Genomic DNA, 19933 nt, shown 5'->3' on the forward strand with positions numbered 1-19933 from the left:
TAATCTTTTTGTCGCATCATCAAATTTTAGCGATATTAAAATAATTTACAATTTAATTTGGTGATGTGAAAAGTTCCTCCAATAAGGATAGTAAAAGTACATCTTAGTGCCGGACAAAAGCAGCTTTGCAAAAATGTTTTTAATTCCTTTTGTTTAAAGATTTTTTTTCATGGAGTCTTAAGTTCGTTAACGCTTGAATTCCTCATGAAATCATATCTTTTTCATGCAAACACATATGGAAAATGAAACGTAACCGAAAAACTGCATTAAAAACGTCTAAGATCTGATTTAAAAAAAACGTGTTCTCCAATCTTACACTTTCACTGTGCTATCAGTTAAAGAAAAAAATCCTTCTTTAAATAAATTTTGTGAAAAATGCGTTTATGTTGTTTGACGAGAGCTTTCCTCTTTTCAATATTTGTTGCTCACCACTCTAGCTAGAAGCTTTGCTTGTTTTATTCAGCTCTTAATGGGTCTTGAGTACGTGCGATACCCTGTACCATAGCCTTTTAACCCACGGAAGAGAAACAATTGATATCAAACACATTAAGTACTGCGGATGATACGACCATTTCCGTACCATTTTAAACTGCCGTGAGAATTCCACAGGACAGGACATATGCAGCGCCCTCTATTTAATGCTACGAGTTGTTCTCCTGCGGGGCAAATCTCACGTACTCCATCGGTCGTAAGATATCTAAGCTTGAAGTTAGAAATAGCGTCTTTAAGCTCCTCAGACTTCTGATTTGGCCACCAACAGATACATTTGGCATGTAAGTATTTACTTAAAATGCAATTTCAAATGAGTGTACTAGAAATGTTCTATATTTATTTAGTCTATTTTCAGTCCAGCCCCGTTCACGACGTCTAACGGGGACCAGGTTATTTCTGATCATTCGAATACTTTAAAGTGCAAGACTTTGTTTTTTTCAGCTCGCCTCAAATATATCTAAAATCTAAAATAAGAACAAAAGTTCAGTGTCCACAGGAAAATAGAATAGGATGCAAATGGAATAAGAAGTTCTGATCCAAGTTTTCAAATGGAAAATTATCAATTAAGAAAGTGGTATTCTCCTCTTATTATTAGAACACATGGAATACGTAAAAAAATAGTTCTGACTTTCGTAATTTTATTTTGTAAATTTCGACAAGATGTGGAAGTGTGTCTCGCTCTATTCATTCAGTTAGTTTTGCTGCAGTGGACAAAATCGAACTTTTTTGTACATTTTGCCAGAGATGCCCCCTTCAATATTGACATTTTTGAAACTTTACCAGCTTTAATTGCCCAAAAGACGGTTTGCTTAATTAAAAGCTGAATCTCCGCCAATATCAAATGTGTTTACTTTGTAAGATTATAGCCTCAAGTTTATTGTATTTCAAGTATTTGCTTTTCCTCAGACGCATCAATTAGTTCTACTCGATGTTTTCGCGCAGTTTTTTTTTTTTTTCTGATTTCTTCTCTCACTTGGTTGGTGGCTTATCTCTGTTCAAACAGGCAGGATATCACAAAATATCATATTTCACAAACAACGGAAAGTAAATTACATTTCCGGAATGAACAGCTTTAACACTATAAAAAAGAAAGGTCTCACTTTTTTCTTCCATCAACAGAGAGAAAAGACCATTCCAGTTCGGATTTGGACTTCTAAAGGTGAGTTTTAGAATGTTAGCCGCGACAAATTATGTTTACATGTGAAAATTCTGTTAAAGACGGGCTTAGGGACCGTTCATTTTTTATGAGGGAGGGGGGGGGGGGGGGCTGGTGGGATTTGGGAAGCACCATTTAAAAATCGCATGACCCCCCCTCAGCTTACCAATTTTTTCACGTGCCCCTCCCCCTTATAGCGGTCATTTTTTGGGATGACCCCCCCCCCAAAAAAAAAAAAATTGAACAAACAATATTTAGATTTCAACTTTTTTAATATTTCTCTATTATCCCCCTACTTCGCGTTTTGTGCTCACTGTGAAGACAATATTTACAATCCCTATACTACAGAGAGCTGTTGTTTGAAAAACAAATCAAAAGAAAGAGAAGTCAATTTCGGATCTCCTAGTTATGGCTCGCCCTGAGCGTGTGGCATTTGGCCTCTCATTGGCATCTCCCTCATCTGAATTGATGAATGCCCACAGTTTTAATGTAAAACAGATCAAATGTATAGAAGCTAAGTTGACGAAGGTCACGCAGGACATGGAAGCACTAGAAAATAAGAGCAATTATAACAGCATATTCAAGGGCATACTCAAACATGCACAGCACATCAACAAAAGGAGAAGGAAAAAAGAAAAGCGCAGAAAGTCAAATGCAAGAAAGAGGAAGCGGACTGAAAACAACGTCCAACGAGTTTATGGAATCTGTGTTGGAAACCCGCTAGGAAATGATCTTCCACAATGCCTTGTGTACCCTCCTAGAACGGCCGTCCCGGAAGGGTGTATTAAAGTTGAGGATGTTGCCACGTCGTTATTTAGAAGAGATGGGCCATACATCGCACAGCTCTTGGAAGGGAATTATTTCACCAATGCTGCAAGAAGCAGAATCACCACCAACCTTGAGCAGGAAGTCAGAGCCGGATTATGTCTACACCTTCATGTACCCTGAAGAGTACACTCTGACGGAAAGCATTGCTGCTTCTTGTAGCATCGGTGAAAGAGACTCCCATAGCAGCACAAGCGGCGACGAAGAACTCGACGACAGCGAAGATGAAGATGAGTGCCAGTGAAAGTTGCATTCGAAAATAACAGTGTTAAATACTTCTTTTCAGTAGCTACAAATGCTTTTTTGTCGCCAAACGTTTTTTTAAAGCAGAAGGAAAGTTTGTAATAAATTTGTATCCTGCCTTCTATGTTTATTCTATGGCAATTTTTTTGATATTCAAACATTATGCCATTTTAAAGTTTTACTAAAATATTTCATGTGACTCCCCCTTTTTCCCTTATTTTTTTGGGATGGTCCCCCTCGAAAGCCATTTTTTTTCGCATGCCCCCCCCCCAAATCCCACCAGCCCCCCCCCTACCTGATAAAAAATGAACGGTCCCTTAATCACCCATCACTGCCAAACATCACACGCTGCCAAATCTGACCGGCTTTTTTCCATTACCAGTTCATTCCGTATTCAGTTAATAATTTTATCAAAACCAATGATAGTCAAAAGAGACGTGTCTTCTGCCAGCAAGGTCTCTCTGTAATCTTTAACTTTTTAATATTAGTTAATGTCATTTCTTTTTTTCTATAACAACAGCGAATCCTGTACGTGTGTAAAATAAATGAGAAGTATTTTCCCAAGACGAATATTATTTCGTGTTCTTTTTTTTAAATTGGTTTAGCTTAACTTTAATTAGCTTTTTTCGTTTAGTTTTGAAATTGGGTTTTCGCTCTCTAAATCTGCTCCGTAGATTGAAAATAAGCTACTTTTAATTTTGAAATGCAAACATATTGATTCAGCTTGCCGAGTAAAATGTATCCCTTCTGTTGTAAAATAACTGAATCGTCACCATGAACGAAAAAAAGAGTTCCAATAAATTTGTTAATTACTGGCGATAAGTAGTTTCACGGACCTCATTATTTCCTTGGGTAATCGCCCTGGGTGCCGTTGTTGAAAGCATCCTTAAGCTTTTTCAGGATTGGCGTGAATTTAAATTTCAGTTTTGTAACTTTCCAATGAGGTCTGTTTTTCTGAGACGTTTAGACTGAAATATCATTTTCCCTTCAATTTTGGCTTTGACTAATGTCAGACTACAAAAAGCATTGAGAGTGACAGACATCTTTTTATACAGGCGAAATTAAAACCACGATTATCATTTAATTCTGTAGAGGAGAGGATTATAGGGTGAAAGAGTCGATCCCTTATACAGGACTTATTCCCAAGGTAATCCCTATCAAGTTATTTTTCGATCTTTACCGACTTAAGAAATCCAGGAAGGTCCAGAAATAATCAGGATAGATCTCCAGAGATAGATCTCAAAGTTTGTCAAAGATACTCCGCTGCGCGTCGTATTTTCAACTCTCCTCTCGGTTGCGGTGTCTGGAAATGTGGTCAAACACCGTTGTTCATGTTTGATATATTGTTTACATAAAAGAGGAAATTCTCAAGGCATCAAGTTTAGCAGAAATGGGTGGGTTTATACTTCAAGGTTTATTACTTTAAAGAGGCACTTTTTAAACGAGGGTGGGCGTGTAATCAAAGAACTGCAGTATTCGCTTTGCTTCTCGGAGCCATCGAACTCTCTTAGTAATAAACATCGTAACTGTGCCATTATTTAGTCCAGTCGAACAAATGCTAACAACAGCACGCTGAAGGCAATTACCTAAGCAACTATTCCCATTCCACCGAGTCTATACACCGACCCTCTATTTTGTCATGAGGTTCGTCGAGATCACAAGCAAAGTATTAACCAAGGGAGGGGATTTGAAAAAGTCCGAACGCAACTGGGTGGGAGCAAAGAAATAAATGTCTGTGATCATACTACCTTCCACTTTTTTTCTTCCTTATCTTGGAGGCATCGTTTCTGGGACGAACTCGAAAAGATTGTGTTAACTGAAGCGATGTACCGTTATTCTCACCACATGTTATACTTATGCTATACTATACTAATTAAAAAATTCTTATTTCTTATTAAGTTAATTCCGACACTATTGGTTTTTGAAGCAAATGTAACGATAAAAATATAACTCTGTGGTCTGTTTGTGTTCTTAGCATGGCTTTGTTTGCAGTGGGAACCGTTTTCACCCTGCTTATGGTGCTTCAAACACGTAATTATTTCATAAGTTTTTCTTAATTTATATCATCAAGTGTTAAATGTTGATTTCTTTACTGTTTCGTCCCATACATACAAAACTTTACGACTTAGTAAAGATGTCCGTCCTTCTAATTAGCTTATGGTCAGTCTCTGCCTTATTGTTTCTCAAACTTTTACCCATTGCCAAATTTTCTTCAGTCTGTGTGTCTGTACTCTTATGGATAATAAATTGCGTGGCTCGGGGCGTGGTCTCCCATGTGAAAAGGTCGGGGATACTCGTCGGAAAATTTTATTTAAGACTCTAAGGGAGATCAATCTGAGCGTGACTCGAGCTTTATCATGGTATACAACCCGGTCGATACTGTCGACATTCAATAGATAACCCTTTATTATAACATTTATTTTTTTGATTTATAATTTTTATATATACTTTATAATAAATTTAATACATAATTTATAATTTAATATATAATTTATAATTTAAACAAGTTGATGAACTACTCAAATCTTGAATCGATGGATGTTTAACGAAACAGTTCTGTATTACACATCCATCCACTCAAGATTTGAGTAGTTCACCTACTTGTTTAATCTGCTCCTTCACTGCAAGTAGAGCACTATATTGCATGGCTTCGCCGTGAACATATATATAACCGAGATTTAATTTATAATTTATATATGTTTTTAATTTATGACATATATTTTTTTAAATTTGTCTGCAGATGTTGCAGTAGGAGGAGTTGCAACACCGGTACGTATTTATCATTTTTTCTTAAAGAATAAATCATGGAATGAGCTTACGCCTTTTTGCATAGCCTAACCAATTCATGTGATGATAGATTCAAGAAATGCACCAGTTCAATATAGTTAGATGATTCTGCAATGAAATTTTTGACTGAGAGGCCATTGAAAATTTTGCTATATAAATTAAATATTTGGTAATGTTGTTCGATATCATATTATTATAGTCAGTAGAACAAAGCTTCGAAAAACTATTTCAGTGGAGCAGCTTTCCCCTGAGTGAGTGTCGAACGAAAGTGTCATTTGCTTTGAATTTGCAAAGTTCCTGCACATTGGTTGCTCGCTCGCTCGCACATGTTTTCCCACAATTTCTGTCTGATCTGTTGGGTACATGTATTTGCTTTAAGTTTTGACTGGCTCACTGGATTGTCTCTGTAACTGGCCAGAGTGAAAACGTTTAAGCCTCGTATACACGGGCGATTATTATGTGACAATTTTTATATGACAAATATATTTGGTCGGGTAGGTGGCACAGCAAATATTTGTCAGGAGCTCAAAGTTTAGTGCGCCAGTAATGACTTTGGACAACAGAGATACGCCAAAACAAGGCGGGGCTGCTTAGTCGCCTCCGAAAATCTTATGTGCTTACGAACATATTTGCCACATTTTATGTGACGAGTCGTCTACTAGGGTAATTTTTCGTATGGGACAACTATTAATTGTCACATAAAAGCTAACACTTCAGCTTTTCAGAAAATATATTTGTCACATAAAAATTGGCCAGTTTTAATCACTTACACGAGCAAATAATTGTCACATAAAAATTACTCGTGTAGACGAGGCTTTAGTTCAAAACTGCTCTATAGCTACTTCGTTATTATAATCACTTTGTTTGGACTGTGACTTCTACAAGCCTCAAAAATTGTTTCCATTCAGTGGGCGTCACAGTGACTAAGATTGATACTCTATCATCTGCTTATTGATTTCGTTCATTTTTTTGAAATTTCAACAGAAACTTCATCACCACATGACGAAGAGAGAAATTGAGTATTTCTTTAATGTAGATGACCACGACAAAGGTTAGTGAAGCTATCGCAAACGATAACTTCATTGTATTGCGGTTTTTGGGTGACCGCTTAATACGAGTCCACTTAATACGATTTTTTACTCTAAACATGTACACGCATAAGCATCTAGTTTCCACTTTCGCATTCTCTAGTTTCACATGTGAATGACCTCCGCAATCTCGATTCTTAAACTGCGAACTGAAGGACAAACAACATAAACAGGAAACCTCACCGAAAAGTTACAAAACTAAAATCAAAATTCTCGTTAATCCTGGGTTAGCTTAATCGGCCTTTAAAAAATCCGGCCCTGGTTCATAATTGGCGTCATATACTAAGTATTCGTAAAATTACTTTCTACTAATTTAACCTTGTGTTATTTTCAATCGAAAGTTCCCGAGTACCACTTGACTAGTCCGTACCAATCGAACGACGCGGGAGACTTCGTGTCGTATTCCTTGCATCCAACTAGAGAAAAACGAAGTACTGGACGGGCATTCGATCATTCCTTTTATAAGCTGGATGCATTCGGATCAAAACTTCACTTGAAACTGAAAAAGAATGAGCACTTGATGGCTCCGGGCATGAAAGTTAGCAGGGAGAACATTGACGGTACAGTGACGTCACATCCAGCTACAGAAAACACATTTTATCTAGGGAATGTCATTTCTGATCCCCAGTCCACGGTCGCAGTTAGGAACGACGGAGGTCTGGTAAGTTGCTGCTTGGTTATTTGAAACTTCCAACTGACTGATAGACTGCTTACTTACTAAACAGCTAAGTGATCATTACGAAGCGATGGAATCAGATTGTCCGACTTTTTCAGAACCGAGTGACAGATCGAATCAGGTCTGATAGACTGATCAGTCACGATTGACTGACTGACTGACTGACTGACTGACTGATTAATTAACTGATTAATGACCGAGCAACCCCACCACCGACTGAATGATCAAAGAAATTAATGAACAAACGAACACATGAACAAAGGAACCAACGAACCAACTAACCAACCAACAAACAAACCAAAGGACGGACAGACAGACGGACGAACGAATAAATAAATGACCACCTGACTAACAGCTGGCTAGCTGACCAATTGATGACCGACTGACCGACCGACTGGTTGAAAGAAACCCATTATATGTAAAGGAGAATTAAAGATTGTATGAATGCCTGGATAAATAAAATGAATTAAAATATTTAGAGAGGAATACACGTATGTATGAAAGAATGAAAATTTATCATTAATAGTGTCAATAAAAAGATAAAACTCATAACAGAAACCACAAAAAACAACCATTAACCAAAGTTCCTTCAACCATCAGACTGGTATGGTGAAGACATCACGAGACACACTTTTTGTGCATCCTCTTCCCGAACATTTGGCTAAACACGTGACCAGCAGCGATGGTGCCACACCCCATCTCGTGTACAGGCGATCTTTTCGAGAGGACGATGTCTCTTATAAAGATGATGCCTTGTACCCAGAGAGTGAAGGTGCAACATTTTTAGTTTTTTTTTTCTTAATGATTACTAATATCGTAGCATATAAATACGTCATAGAGTGAAAATTTATTAATAAGATAGAAACCAAACAGAAAAAGAGAACAACGACGCGCTGAGTGGAACAAGTATCCTCACCTTTTGAAATGAAAAAAATGGGGTTTTGAACACACCATTCGCCAGTCGTTGATTAATTTGCCGTTGTCGATAGGCCACTTTGGCAGTCGGGACGCACTTTAGTTGCTGTTGCCGTTGGGAAGAGGTGGCCTTTGTAGAGAGATTGACATAAGAGAGAGGAATGATGGACCATTCGCCGAGACAAAAAATGTGGCCTTTATTGCGAGGCGCCGGCCTTGTAAGCAGGTCGCTGTTAGTTGAGGTTCGACTGAACTTACATTTGCAAGACTTTTTTGTGATGGGTTTACATGCTGTTTGATTATCTTCTAAAAGATGCAATTAATTTCTTTTTCCTTTCATTTGCTACAGATGAGGAAAAGAGCCGTTTGGGAAGATCCTTGGACGCGGAAGATTCCCGGATTCCAGTTCCAAAATTCAAAACCCTTAAAGTGGCATTGATGTGTCCGCCGTCTTTCGCTGCAAAATATAATTCAGGAAAATTGAATGTTACTACGGGAGGTGTCGAAAGTTATCTCCTTATACTTGCCAATATAGTAAGTTCTGTTTTTGTGTTTATTTTTAGGATTACATAGAAATAAGCGAGGACCCTAGAAATTAGGAATTACTCTCTGCTTATATTTTCTTTGTTTGAATTTTTGTCTTCTTTAAGAACCTTTTTTTACGAGAACGTCGAGCCTGAAGTTAAATGATTAATTTGAAGAATATACTAAGAACACATCCCAGTTATCATGGGAGGTTCATTGTGACAATTTTTTTTAAAGGACAATATGTAAGATCCTTGGTAAAACTCTACTAAATTGGTTCTAAGCAGGGCAATAACCAAATGTTTTGGAGGAAATTTTGAACATAAACGTGGAGCTCGTGTTTTTGGATAGTTCATTGTTATCGAACATCTTCCTATTTATGAATGAAACTTAAGGTACCTCACGTAATATATCAAATACGAGAGACAGTTCATCCGGGATATCCAAACACCGAGAAGAGAGTACTTGAAAATACGACGCGCAGCGGAGTATTTTTGACGAAATTCGAGGTGTTTGGATAGCCGATGAAACACTTTCTCGAGTGTTTGATATATCTTCTCAATCGAAGCAAAAACTAAGCAGTAAACGGAGGAGTAAAATCGTCAAAATCTATGCTAATTAAGATTGGATATCCAAACCTCCTTCACGGTTGTGATTTTCTTTGTTTTAACTTGATAAATTATTAACGAGTTTGAGAAAACAGTTTCCAGATCTTTCCATCACTTATAAGGGTACTTTTAACAAGTTGTACTGTTGCTATGGTAACCTTTTATGCTATAAAGATGTTCACCAGTCACTGAGTATTTGTGTGGTATCTATATCGTAACATCACTCAATGAAGAGTGGTGGTATTGACCAGTTGAAGTGTAACTGCTAGAAATTACTGGGAACTGTTACGCACAAGCCACCTTATTTACAAAAAAGTACCAGGTGCATCGTATGTTCCAGCTGCGTTCTTAGCCTTTTAATTATTTATCCCTTTTCCTATAGGTTGCTGGTTTGTTTCAAGATGCTTCAATTGGGGAGATAAAACTTACTTACGTGGTCACCGAAATCAAGATAATTCAGCCAGCAAAAGTATGTAACAATTGGAATTTCCACTTGAATACTATTAGATGATCAAGTTTTCGTTTAGTACAGAGCATTCCATTCGTCCGAAATTCCAATTTGCATTTCCGAAGAGGACAACCTCGCGAGCTATTACCAAATATCCAAAAATTTCTTACCGAAAATTTCCTTTGCATTTGAATTTCCGGAATTTCACTTTCCGGAAAGTTCTGTACCATTTGTCCCCGTTTCTCAATTTTCGGAATTTTTGGAATTTTTGGTTGAATGGACAGCACCCAGAACGTGGCCTGTTTAAAAGGAGAGAGGGTTACCTAACAAGTGGGTTACCCTAGCTTTCAGACATTTCCTCTTTTTTTCTTCGTCGTTTTTACAAGGCAGCCAGGGTTACCCGGGTAGGCGGGTTACCGTATCTGCGTGCTAAGGTTACTCTGGAAAGCGGGTTAACTTTTTGCCTTGTAAACACTCTAGGCAGCGTTAACCCCCCTACCCGGGTTAACTTTCGAATTGTTTCCAGGCCCTTTGAGTGTAACCGCGCATTAAGTTGTCCCGGGTTGTAGGGTTACCCTACCTGTGAAATTTTGCTCGTAACCCGGGCTATCTTTTGCCCTCCAGCTAGGGTTAACCCGCTTGCTAGGGTAACCCTCCGTCCTTGTAAACAGGCCCTAAATGTAACGAGTCAATGGGAAGCAGAAAAACGAGAGCCAATCAAAAGCCAGTGCCAAATACAAATCAAATGCAGGAACGTGTAAGTAAGACAAATCGCTGTTGATTTTGCATTTGCTTCTGTTTTCTCAGTGCACACCTTAAAACGGTTTTCACAATAGTGTCGAAAGTAATTCGTATTTTGCCTTACAATGTTACGCCATTGGCTAAATATCTCGCGCCACTTTGTCATCCAATCAGAAGTAAGACCAATGGTGTCTCGCACGCACACGCTTCTTCGCGCTTTGCACTGTCCTCATGCATTTGCTTCAAGTTTTGATTGGTTACTTGATTATCTGCGTGGTTTGTGATTGGTTAGAGAGATTATTTTGGTTTTGGTTTCACGATGCTCAATTAAAAACCGCTATAATCGAATATAATGTGTTTGAGCAATCGAACACCAGTTCAGGAAAAACTATAATAACTATGTTTCTTTTGTTTTGGCCCGGATTCTAGTACAAATTTACGCAAGAGCAAAGTAACGGCGTCAAGTTGACGAAGATAGCTAGAGAGGTGAACGCTGAGATAACAGCACAAAACGTAGCCTACGATGTCTTCACCTACGTCTCAAAGTGAGTTCACCTAACTATTTGGCGTTCATAAATAGTTGCAACTGATGGTCAAGAAATAATAATAATAATTTTTTTTAATGCTTTATTTCAAAATACAAACATTATTTACAACATGGTGTGTCTGTCAAGTACACTTACTAACTACTTACAAGACCAAAAAACATAACATTCCAATTCAGTTCTATTTAAATGTTCCAATATCATTATTTATACCACCTACGCAAGGGAAAAGAGATATCTACCCTTACAACACTAAATAAATAAACTAACTGATTAGACTAGAAAGGTGCCCTTGAAGAAGCATCTTCTTTATGATATTTAATTATCAGATGAATTTTAATAATAATAATAATATAATAATAATAATAATTAAATTTGTATAGCGCTAATTATATAAAATATTCATAAGCGCTTTACATTTTGAAATAGTTGATGAGGCCGAAGACCTCATCAACTATCACCTAGTAGAAATCGAGAGCGAAATGTCCTTCGTTTAGACTTCTCAGGAATTTATTATCCATTTGCATCAAAATTTTCCTCCAAAACTTTGTAAAAACGAAAAAAAAGTCGCCATTGCCTAGACGACCTCCACCATTGCACACTAATGGCTGATGGCCATTACACACTATCAGCCACTTGTGTGCAGTGGATTGGTGAGGCCGACAAAATTGCAACGTTTCCACGTTTCTCCGAAGTTTTCAAAGAAAATTTAGAAGCAAATAAATAAACAAAATTCTTGAAAAGAGTAAAAGAAGGGCGATTAGGTTTCTTGAATTAATAAAGCTCGAAAGTTTTGAGAGAAATGATAAGCGCGCGTACACATCTGTTAATGCCAAATTTACAATTTAGTCCGCGCAAATTCGCTGAAACGTAAATTTTAATACTTGGAATCGTTATTTGAAGAAAATTTCGGTTAGAATTCTACTAAAACAATTAGATTATTCACTCTCGATTTCTATGAGATGATAGGTGATTCGGCCTTCGGTCACCTCATAGAAATCTCGAGCTCATAATCTAATTGTTAATTAAGGAACCGTCCTCGTCTCTTTCCATAACCAGGGAAAAATTGACCTTGGGCAATATCCAGCTATCTTGACCTCACGTTTGGTCAATAAGCCATACTTATAAGAACCCAATAGCAGATGTTGTCGTCATTTGACTACAACTACCAGAACTCCTTTCGTTTTTTCTTTATCATTCAAATGTTGAAGTCCCAAGTGGGTTTCAATAACAATTGCCCTAATTAGCATAAGAAACAGGATAGCTGAGGGATTCTGGTAGTTTTAGTCAAATGACGCCATCATACAAATCGCCTATTCTGTGGTGGTATCAGATGATCCAACTGAACAACTACGGTGACTGATATTCATATTTGCCCTTTGAGGTATCAAATCTAAATTGTCTAACTTTATTTTTATGATTTTAAGACTGACTTCCATTTTTTGAATTAAGTTCCATTGTTACCGGAGGCATATTTTTTGGGTACGTTGTTTAGGCTAGACGGGAATTTTCTTTTGGTGCAGTGCATACTCTTGAAATATCGATTGTGTAAACGACTTGAGTATTGATTAGCTGGATTGACTTTGCCTTCTGTCGTTCTTATACATCTTTCGTTTCTTTAATTTATATTTTTCAGTGCAGTTACAGGAGGGGGTAAGAATATCCTTTTCACGTTACTAGCGCTTTACTTACTGTGGTACAGTTTTTTACGAGTCGATTCATTCTAAAGCAACTTTTAAAATTTGTTCATCAGCGTTGCTGGTTTTTGAAAGAACTCCAAAACCTGCAACATGTTGGCGCAATTATAAGTTACATTAAAAGTTGTCCAGTGCGTTATACTATGAGGTATTAACATTTTATAACAAAACAATGTTACTCGTGTAATATCCCCTTTACTCGGGCCTGGCAATATTCACGAGACTGGTCGCGTTATCTTCGCGATCGCGAGTTTAATTTATTGCAATTTTCTGTTTTCTTAAGACAAATCGAAATGCTCTTAACTAAAAAGGAAGTTATAATTCAAGCTATATAACTTGATTATAATCATCGTTCCTTTTTAGCTAAGAAAGGAGTGTTTTAGAGGCCTTGTATTGCTGTTGCTCTTTAGCATCTTCAAACCTTCCGTATTTAGCCGAGCTAAATCTTCTCTTTTCAAATACACCGCTCGGAAGGGTTGGGGTGTGGGGTGGGATGTTAAGGAATTGTAGATAATGGCAGTGTTTTGTAAAATTTGAAGAACGACAACAGCAACGAAAATGTGTTATTCGTTTCAGCTGTCGCCAATATCAATTCGATTTGTAAAAGGGCTGCTGGAAGTGTGAATCAGGATATCGGTTTGCAGACAGCCCTCCACATCGCTCACGAGACGGGGCATAAGTAAGTGGACAAATTTAAAAGTTTGTTGACGCCACCCTCCCCCCCCCCCCCCAATCCAGTAGTCAAGTTCAACAAAAAATAATCAACCTATTCGTACCTTTTTGTACACTTAGACGGCATATCAGGGGAGTTTGGTTGAGCCAAGGTTCCCTTTTTGGCGAGATTTATAGTCCAGCTAAAATACCCATGGCGAGACCAAATGAGCCTGATAGGCCGATGGAGCGCTTATTTTTCTGGTTCCATCCAGAGGGGAGCAGAAATACCTCTTGTCGTTTCATGCTATAGAATCCAGAGATAAGCACCGCTCTGATGGGCCCCTAGGCTCAAACCATCTTAAGCTTAAATCATCTGTAATTCTATGAACTTGCTTTCGCAGTGAATTGAACTTGTTTTTGTTTACCACCTTTTTTCAGTTTCGGCCTCGGTCACGACTCTGGTGCCTGCGCGGCACAGGCCTATATCATGTACAGTCGGCTACCCTCTGGCCAGTATGCTTCAAAATGGTCAGAATGCTCAAGGAATGCCCTTCAACGTTTACTCAATGACAGGTACGTAACATTTAATAAATTAGGATAATACATGGGCACACGGATGTTTGCGAACATTTTCCGAAAATTTCCCATGATTGCCGAAGACTTTCGAAGAAGATCCGAAGATGTTTCGATCATACACCAAAAAATTTAAGGTGGCTCAAAACAGTTTTCAGCGCTTAGATTTTGATGAGTCGTTATAACCACTCTTTATCACTTGATGCTACAATACTGGTATCAAAAAACTGCCTAGTCATTGGTGAACAAATAAATTGATTAATCATAAAAATCACAATTTCCTCGATATATTGTGATTGGTTTAAAAAACCCCTATTTTCCGCTAATTCACTTGCCAAGTTGTTATCGGACAGTTTGTTATCGCACAGTTCAATAAGCCAATCACATTCAAAGTTGTAGTTTAAATCAACCAATCACATTCAAAGTTGTAGTTACGTGCGCGCGCGCGCGCGCGCGCGCTTTTGTATTTTTGGCACCTAATTGCCGGTAGGAGGCACGGTGGCCTTAGAATGTTTACATCCCCTTTGCATAACTTGGCTATTCTACTTTTCTCGGAAAGTGTAATTTTTATGATAAATTGGTAATAAGACTTCGTGTCGTCCAATTCGGTCTGTAATCATACTCGTGATAAACAAATCGAACTCCTGCTGCGCGGTCGTCCGATTTTGTTCTCATTACTCTTATGATAGCAGATCGAATTGGACTCCATTCAGTCCTATTACCATTACTAACAATTACACAAACAAGATATCAAATAAATACAAATTAAACAGCACGACCAGCACTCCAGCCTCCTACCAACTGAGTTATCGTAGCGTCGCATGAAGGCGTGACGCAATTATTGACTAGTAAACAATTATGCATGGAGATGCTTTAGAAAATTGTCAATCCCTCGATGTAAATGATTCAATCCAAAAACCAAATGGTTGGTTTAAATTCAATGATACAAAGATGAAATTCATAGCTCTAATACACGAATGAATTGTTTAATTGCAGAACATATATGGGAACACTTTGACTGAGACTGTATGGGCACGTTGCACATAATTGCTACTTTATCGACTAATTTTCAACCAAATTAAAAAATAAAAATAAACGAAATAAAATAAATATACATTTATATAGCGCCATTTTCCACTAATTGTCCATGGCGCTTTAAACCAAACAAAAATTTGCTGTTTTAATAAAAGTCATACAAGAAGAATTTCCATTGAATATTAGAAGAAAAGGCCTTATATTCGAGCTGTACGAATTATCTAATTATCTAATTTGTATTTATTTGATATCTTGTTTGTGTAATTGTTAATTAATTAATTTGTTTGTTGACTCATTTATGTGAAATTATTCTTACATGACCCCGAGGCTTTCAGAGCAAACTTCTATATTGGATGGTGTTTGCTTTATGTCCAAATCTATTTTGGGAATTAAGAGGCGAAGGAAACTTGATCACAAATTTGCAATTTTGTCCTGAAAGCCTCAGAGCCATTTTAGAATTTTGATATATCAAACGTGGCGTGTTCAACACCGTGTTCTTTCCGCAGTGCTAGATCAGCGTGTTTAGATGATGCTCCTGTTGGTGACCATCCCGCACTTCCTGCACGCTTCCGCGACAAACTTCCCGGCACTTATGCTGATGGCAACACGCAATGTGAAATGTTTTACGGAAATGGCTGGAAAAGATATCATACGGTATCAAGACTTGTATAACTCTTCAGTACTATCTCATTATTTGCTCTTTATACGTAAATTCTGCCAATGTATTCACTGCAACCCCGTTAATCCGGCTACACAAATTATAAAATAAACGACTTAGCTTTTGTTGAGGTCAAAATAATGTGGCCGCTAAAGCAACTGTGTAAAACTTGTGTACAGCTGTCGTCAAATTTCTAATTCAAGCAGCGTTCAAAACTGACCTTTTCACAAGCTACCCTGATTTATCCACATTATCCGAACTTCAACCTCTTGGCTTAAGGTTCGTTATGAACCAACTTCACGCCAAGTTGACTTCAACTTCGCGCACGGTAGCGTAATTGTCGGCTTTAATAACTTTAACAACATTTAAGTTATAGCGTAAAGTTGAATAACCAACTTGAAGGAGATTCAAGCCAATCTTATTCTCCGTGCATGTCTATATTTTCATGCTGTGCATAACAACGAGGTGATCATATTAACGGGTGGCAGTAAGGTGGGGTGTCACGTCTAAATGTACATTTTTGTTTTACAAATCAGTCGGTGTTTTTTCACAGCTTCTTTCACTTCTAAAGCTTAGAGCAATTTTAATATCAGGCTTTATTCTAATTTCAGACACAATGTGCAGTGTTGTATTGTGAAAAAGATTACACAATACTCTCAGAAACTGTAGTTGTGCTAGATGGGACCACATGTGGACTGCACAAGGTAAGAAGGTATTCGCAGTCGGAGCCAGTTTCTGAAAATGCTGGCAAAGCCTAACCAAGGATTACTACAAACGTTTATTACGGTGACAACAACAACAACAACAGCAACAACAACTACAACTAACAAACCTTTACTTGCACTTATTCTTACATAAACGTACATTTTGTTAGAGGCTAATGAAGCCAGGCAGCCAGTAAAGTAATTTTACACACAATGTAGTTTAGAGCTGAAGACACCTACACAACAAACACGCAGCGGTATTATAGATACACTGACTCAAAACTGCAGAAACATGTAAATTAAATTCGATCCATTGTAAACGAAACCCACGCACGCTGGTATGATTCCCTCCGTACTTCCTCCTTCCTGCCTCCCTCCCTCCTTCTTTCCTTCCTCCCTCCCTCCCTTCCTTCCTTCCTCCCTCCCTCCCTCCCTCCCTCCCTTCCTTCCTTCCTTCCTTCCTTCCTTCCTTCCCTCCTTCCTTGTTCATAATCATTGATCCATATCTATTTTTACGCATTATTACCAAGTGGTGCATAAGCGGAAAGTGTGAACACTCAGGAATTGCCTTGATGCCGATCGATGGTGGTTGGTCAGAGTGGAGCTCCTTTAATAACTGTACTCGCAAGTGTGGAGGAGGTGTTCAATACAGGCAGAGAAAATGTGACAATCCAAAGTAAGTTTGTAAGTAACATAGCTAGCAAACCCATGCTATCAAATTTAGTAGACGTTAGGATGCGCCACAATTCGATGATGCACTTTCGTGACGTGAACAAAGTTAACTCGTTTTAAATATATTTCCATTGTTTATGAAACAATTTATACTCGTTCAACTGTGAACCATCGAGTTGAAGAGCACTCCGGGCTGCGCCTTGAGCAACTCTTACGCTTCTTTTGTGCTCTTTCAAACTTCCCACTTAAATCATGACTTGATGCATGAATAAAATCCTACTTACACGTTTATATTGTGCTGGTAAAATTGTTTTTGCAACTGGAACCCCTGAAAAATCATTTTATGTCGTTCTAAAACGATTCAAGCTAAGATAAAAAAACATTTATAATATATGAAAAGTATTCCGTGTTTTTTATTTTTTTGTTATAGGGTTACATGTACTTCTCAGTTGATAGTTAAAATTTTGATTAATTCTCAGATATCAGTTTAACCCCAATCAAACCTTGCATAAAACATATTACAATACATTTAAGACGTCAGAATCGGCTATTTTGGATTTGATTTTATAAATTACATTGTCAATAAAATCAAATTGATGTCGATACTGGTAATCCCGCCACTGTAAGAACTGAAGATGGTAGAGAAAATTTTAAAACCGAGGCACGAAAAATTGGATTTACTCTAAATTTGATCCTGATCAAAGTCGAGGTCAAATATGATCATAGCTTTGATCTAAACTTTGACGTGCGTCAAATGTGTGTCAAAACTGTCATGGCTTTGCCAATACATTTGGTCCATGACAAAGAAGAGGGCAAATGTGTTCTTAACTTTGACTCCACCTTTGACGCACGTCAAAGGAGGAATCAAATATCTTATGGATTTGCCATACATTTGATCCCTGTCAAAGGCGAGGTCAGACATGTCACTGAATAACTTTGACTACAGTTTTGACGCACGTTAAAGGCGTTCAAAGACACCACGGGTTTGCATACCTTTGATCTCTTATGTCAAAGGCGTTCAAAGACACCACGGCTTTGCATACCTTTGATCTCTTATTTCAAAGGTGTTCAAAGGCGCCATGGCTTTGTACAACTTTGATCCTACGTCATGTCATGTCAAAGGAGAGGTCAAATATGGCCATATCCTGCGACTTCTCTCTTAACGTCCTAATACCTGCGTTTTCGATTTTTTTTTCTTTTTTAACGATTAAATGAAAGCTTGCCCTTCTGCCAATGTGTATTTTTTTAATAAAAAAGTTTTTACTTGACCTGGAGGTGGTACAAGAGAAGAGCTCGAAAACAGCGGGAAAAACACGGCTGCCAGTGGCTTCCCGCATTTTTCTGGCCAATCAGAGAGGAGCAGGAGGGAGAGCTGAACACGCCAGATTTGGCAACCTCGTTCCCAGGGTCCTCTTTCTTCCTCCCTCGAGAAAGTACTCTGGTTGCGGCTGGTCACGTGTCTGCTAGATTTTTGCAGATTCCAGAAAAATGATTGGAGGGAAGGGCACGACAGTTAAAGTTTGTCTCCACCGAGCTCACTTACTGAGTCCAGTAGGGAGTGGAATTTGTAACCTCGACCGAACTCACAGCGAAGGCATTGACACATTCGATATTGGAGTTCAATGCACCAAAGTTCGGCTTAAAGGTTAGCCCTGCATTTGGCTGAATTTTCCCATCGATAGTTGGATGGTCTTTGGAATTTGTGGTGGTGAAAATAATTGACAAAGAACTTGGAAATGACGACCACAGCAATAAATGAACCGCGCGGTGAATTTAATTTCATTTTTCATTCGGCAAAATCACAACGTAGGTATTTACTCATTCGTTTAGAATTAAATACGTCGTTTGTTCGCCTGCAAGGGTAGTTTTGAATTTCATTGAATTACTCTCCCATCGACAGTTTGACGGTCATTCCATTCTCTTGCTGCGAAAACAAATTACGAAGAACTTGACATCAACAACGACTGAGTGCTGAATACTAATAACTTGATTAAGCAGCTTATATTTTTCGATCGGCAAAATCACAACGGAGACATTGATGCCTTCGTGTAGAGTTTGATACGTCCAGTGTTGGGCCAAGAGACTAGCTTTGAATTTGATTGAATTCATCCAATCGACAGTTTGACGGTCATTCGGTTCTCTTGCTGTGAGAAATTCCATGAAGAACTTGACAACAGCGACATCGATCGCGCGTTTGCAAAATCCAACGGCTTTCGCTTTAAAACTGTTTTTGCGGTAAGTCCAATTTTCGGCCAAGAAACTAGCTTCTCATTTAGCTGAATGCATCCCGTCGATAATTTGACGGTTACTTAATTCGTTTGCTGTGAAAAATTGATTAAACTAATCCGAAGCAGGTTGTTGACGGTTTTTAAAAAGCACTGAAAAATACGCAAAGTTCCCTCTCAATTAGCATCTCATATTCATAGAAGTTCAGATCATAGCGACGAAACATTGGTCAGGCAGGATCTCTGACAAACAACTTGCTTCACTTTCAAATAAATAACGTCTGTATAGCAGCGCAACATTCACCTCCCTATACAGTGTTGACTTAATTTAAGTTGAGGACCCACCCTCTGTGCGGCTTTGGTTGGCATACGTAGACACGTGACCAGCCGCAACCAGGGTACTTTCTCGAGGGAGGAAGAGAGAGGACCCTGGGAACGAGGTTGCAGATTTGGCTGACCCTATGATCATGGCCATCATGACGTCACGGCGAAAGAAGCGCGCAAATGCACAAAATTTTCGAAAATGGCGTCGTCGCCTCTCGCTAATACAACATTTTGAGGCGGATTTCTCCAATCATTCCAGCTTCAAATGGTATTGTATTTGGATCTCAAGGAGTGATTATCATTTTTCTTTCTTGAGAGGTAAGTAGATTTTGATTATAACTG

At 38.3% G+C, this 19933-nt stretch overlaps 1 protein-coding gene across 2 annotated transcripts in view; it reads left to right on the top strand.

The window, feature by feature from the left end:
- LOC145491650 (A disintegrin and metalloproteinase with thrombospondin motifs 6-like) overlaps nucleotides 1–19933 on the top strand; it is a 47189-nt gene that overhangs the window by 6492 nt on the left and 20764 nt on the right. The window contains exons 1-16 of one of the 2 annotated variants that reach the window (XM_081470862.1): nucleotides 731–773; nucleotides 1612–1651; nucleotides 4692–4747; nucleotides 5457–5485; nucleotides 6488–6554; nucleotides 6933–7252; nucleotides 7868–8039; nucleotides 8532–8716; nucleotides 9698–9784; nucleotides 10934–11049; nucleotides 12686–12702; nucleotides 13323–13425; nucleotides 13839–13973; nucleotides 15515–15662; nucleotides 16278–16370; nucleotides 16901–17046. In XM_081470862.1, the coding sequence (XP_081326988.1) occupies nucleotides 4693–4747; nucleotides 5457–5485; nucleotides 6488–6554; nucleotides 6933–7252; nucleotides 7868–8039; nucleotides 8532–8716; nucleotides 9698–9784; nucleotides 10934–11049; nucleotides 12686–12702; nucleotides 13323–13425; nucleotides 13839–13973; nucleotides 15515–15662; nucleotides 16278–16370; nucleotides 16901–17046 (1673 nt within the window). In that variant the 5' untranslated portion in view covers nucleotides 731–773; nucleotides 1612–1651; nucleotide 4692. Of the gene's footprint in view, nucleotides 1–730; nucleotides 774–1611; nucleotides 1652–4691; nucleotides 4748–5456; nucleotides 5486–6487; nucleotides 6555–6932; nucleotides 7253–7867; nucleotides 8040–8531; nucleotides 8717–9697; nucleotides 9785–10933; nucleotides 11050–12685; nucleotides 12703–13322; nucleotides 13426–13838; nucleotides 13974–15514; nucleotides 15663–16277; nucleotides 16371–16900; nucleotides 17047–19933 lie in introns of those variants that run through there. The other variant, XM_081470861.1, reaches the window with a different exon arrangement.

This window comes from Orbicella franksi, chromosome 7 (genome assembly GCF_964199315.1).
Source record: "Orbicella franksi chromosome 7, jaOrbFran1.1, whole genome shotgun sequence".
Taxonomy (NCBI): domain Eukaryota; kingdom Metazoa; phylum Cnidaria; class Anthozoa; order Scleractinia; family Merulinidae; genus Orbicella; species Orbicella franksi.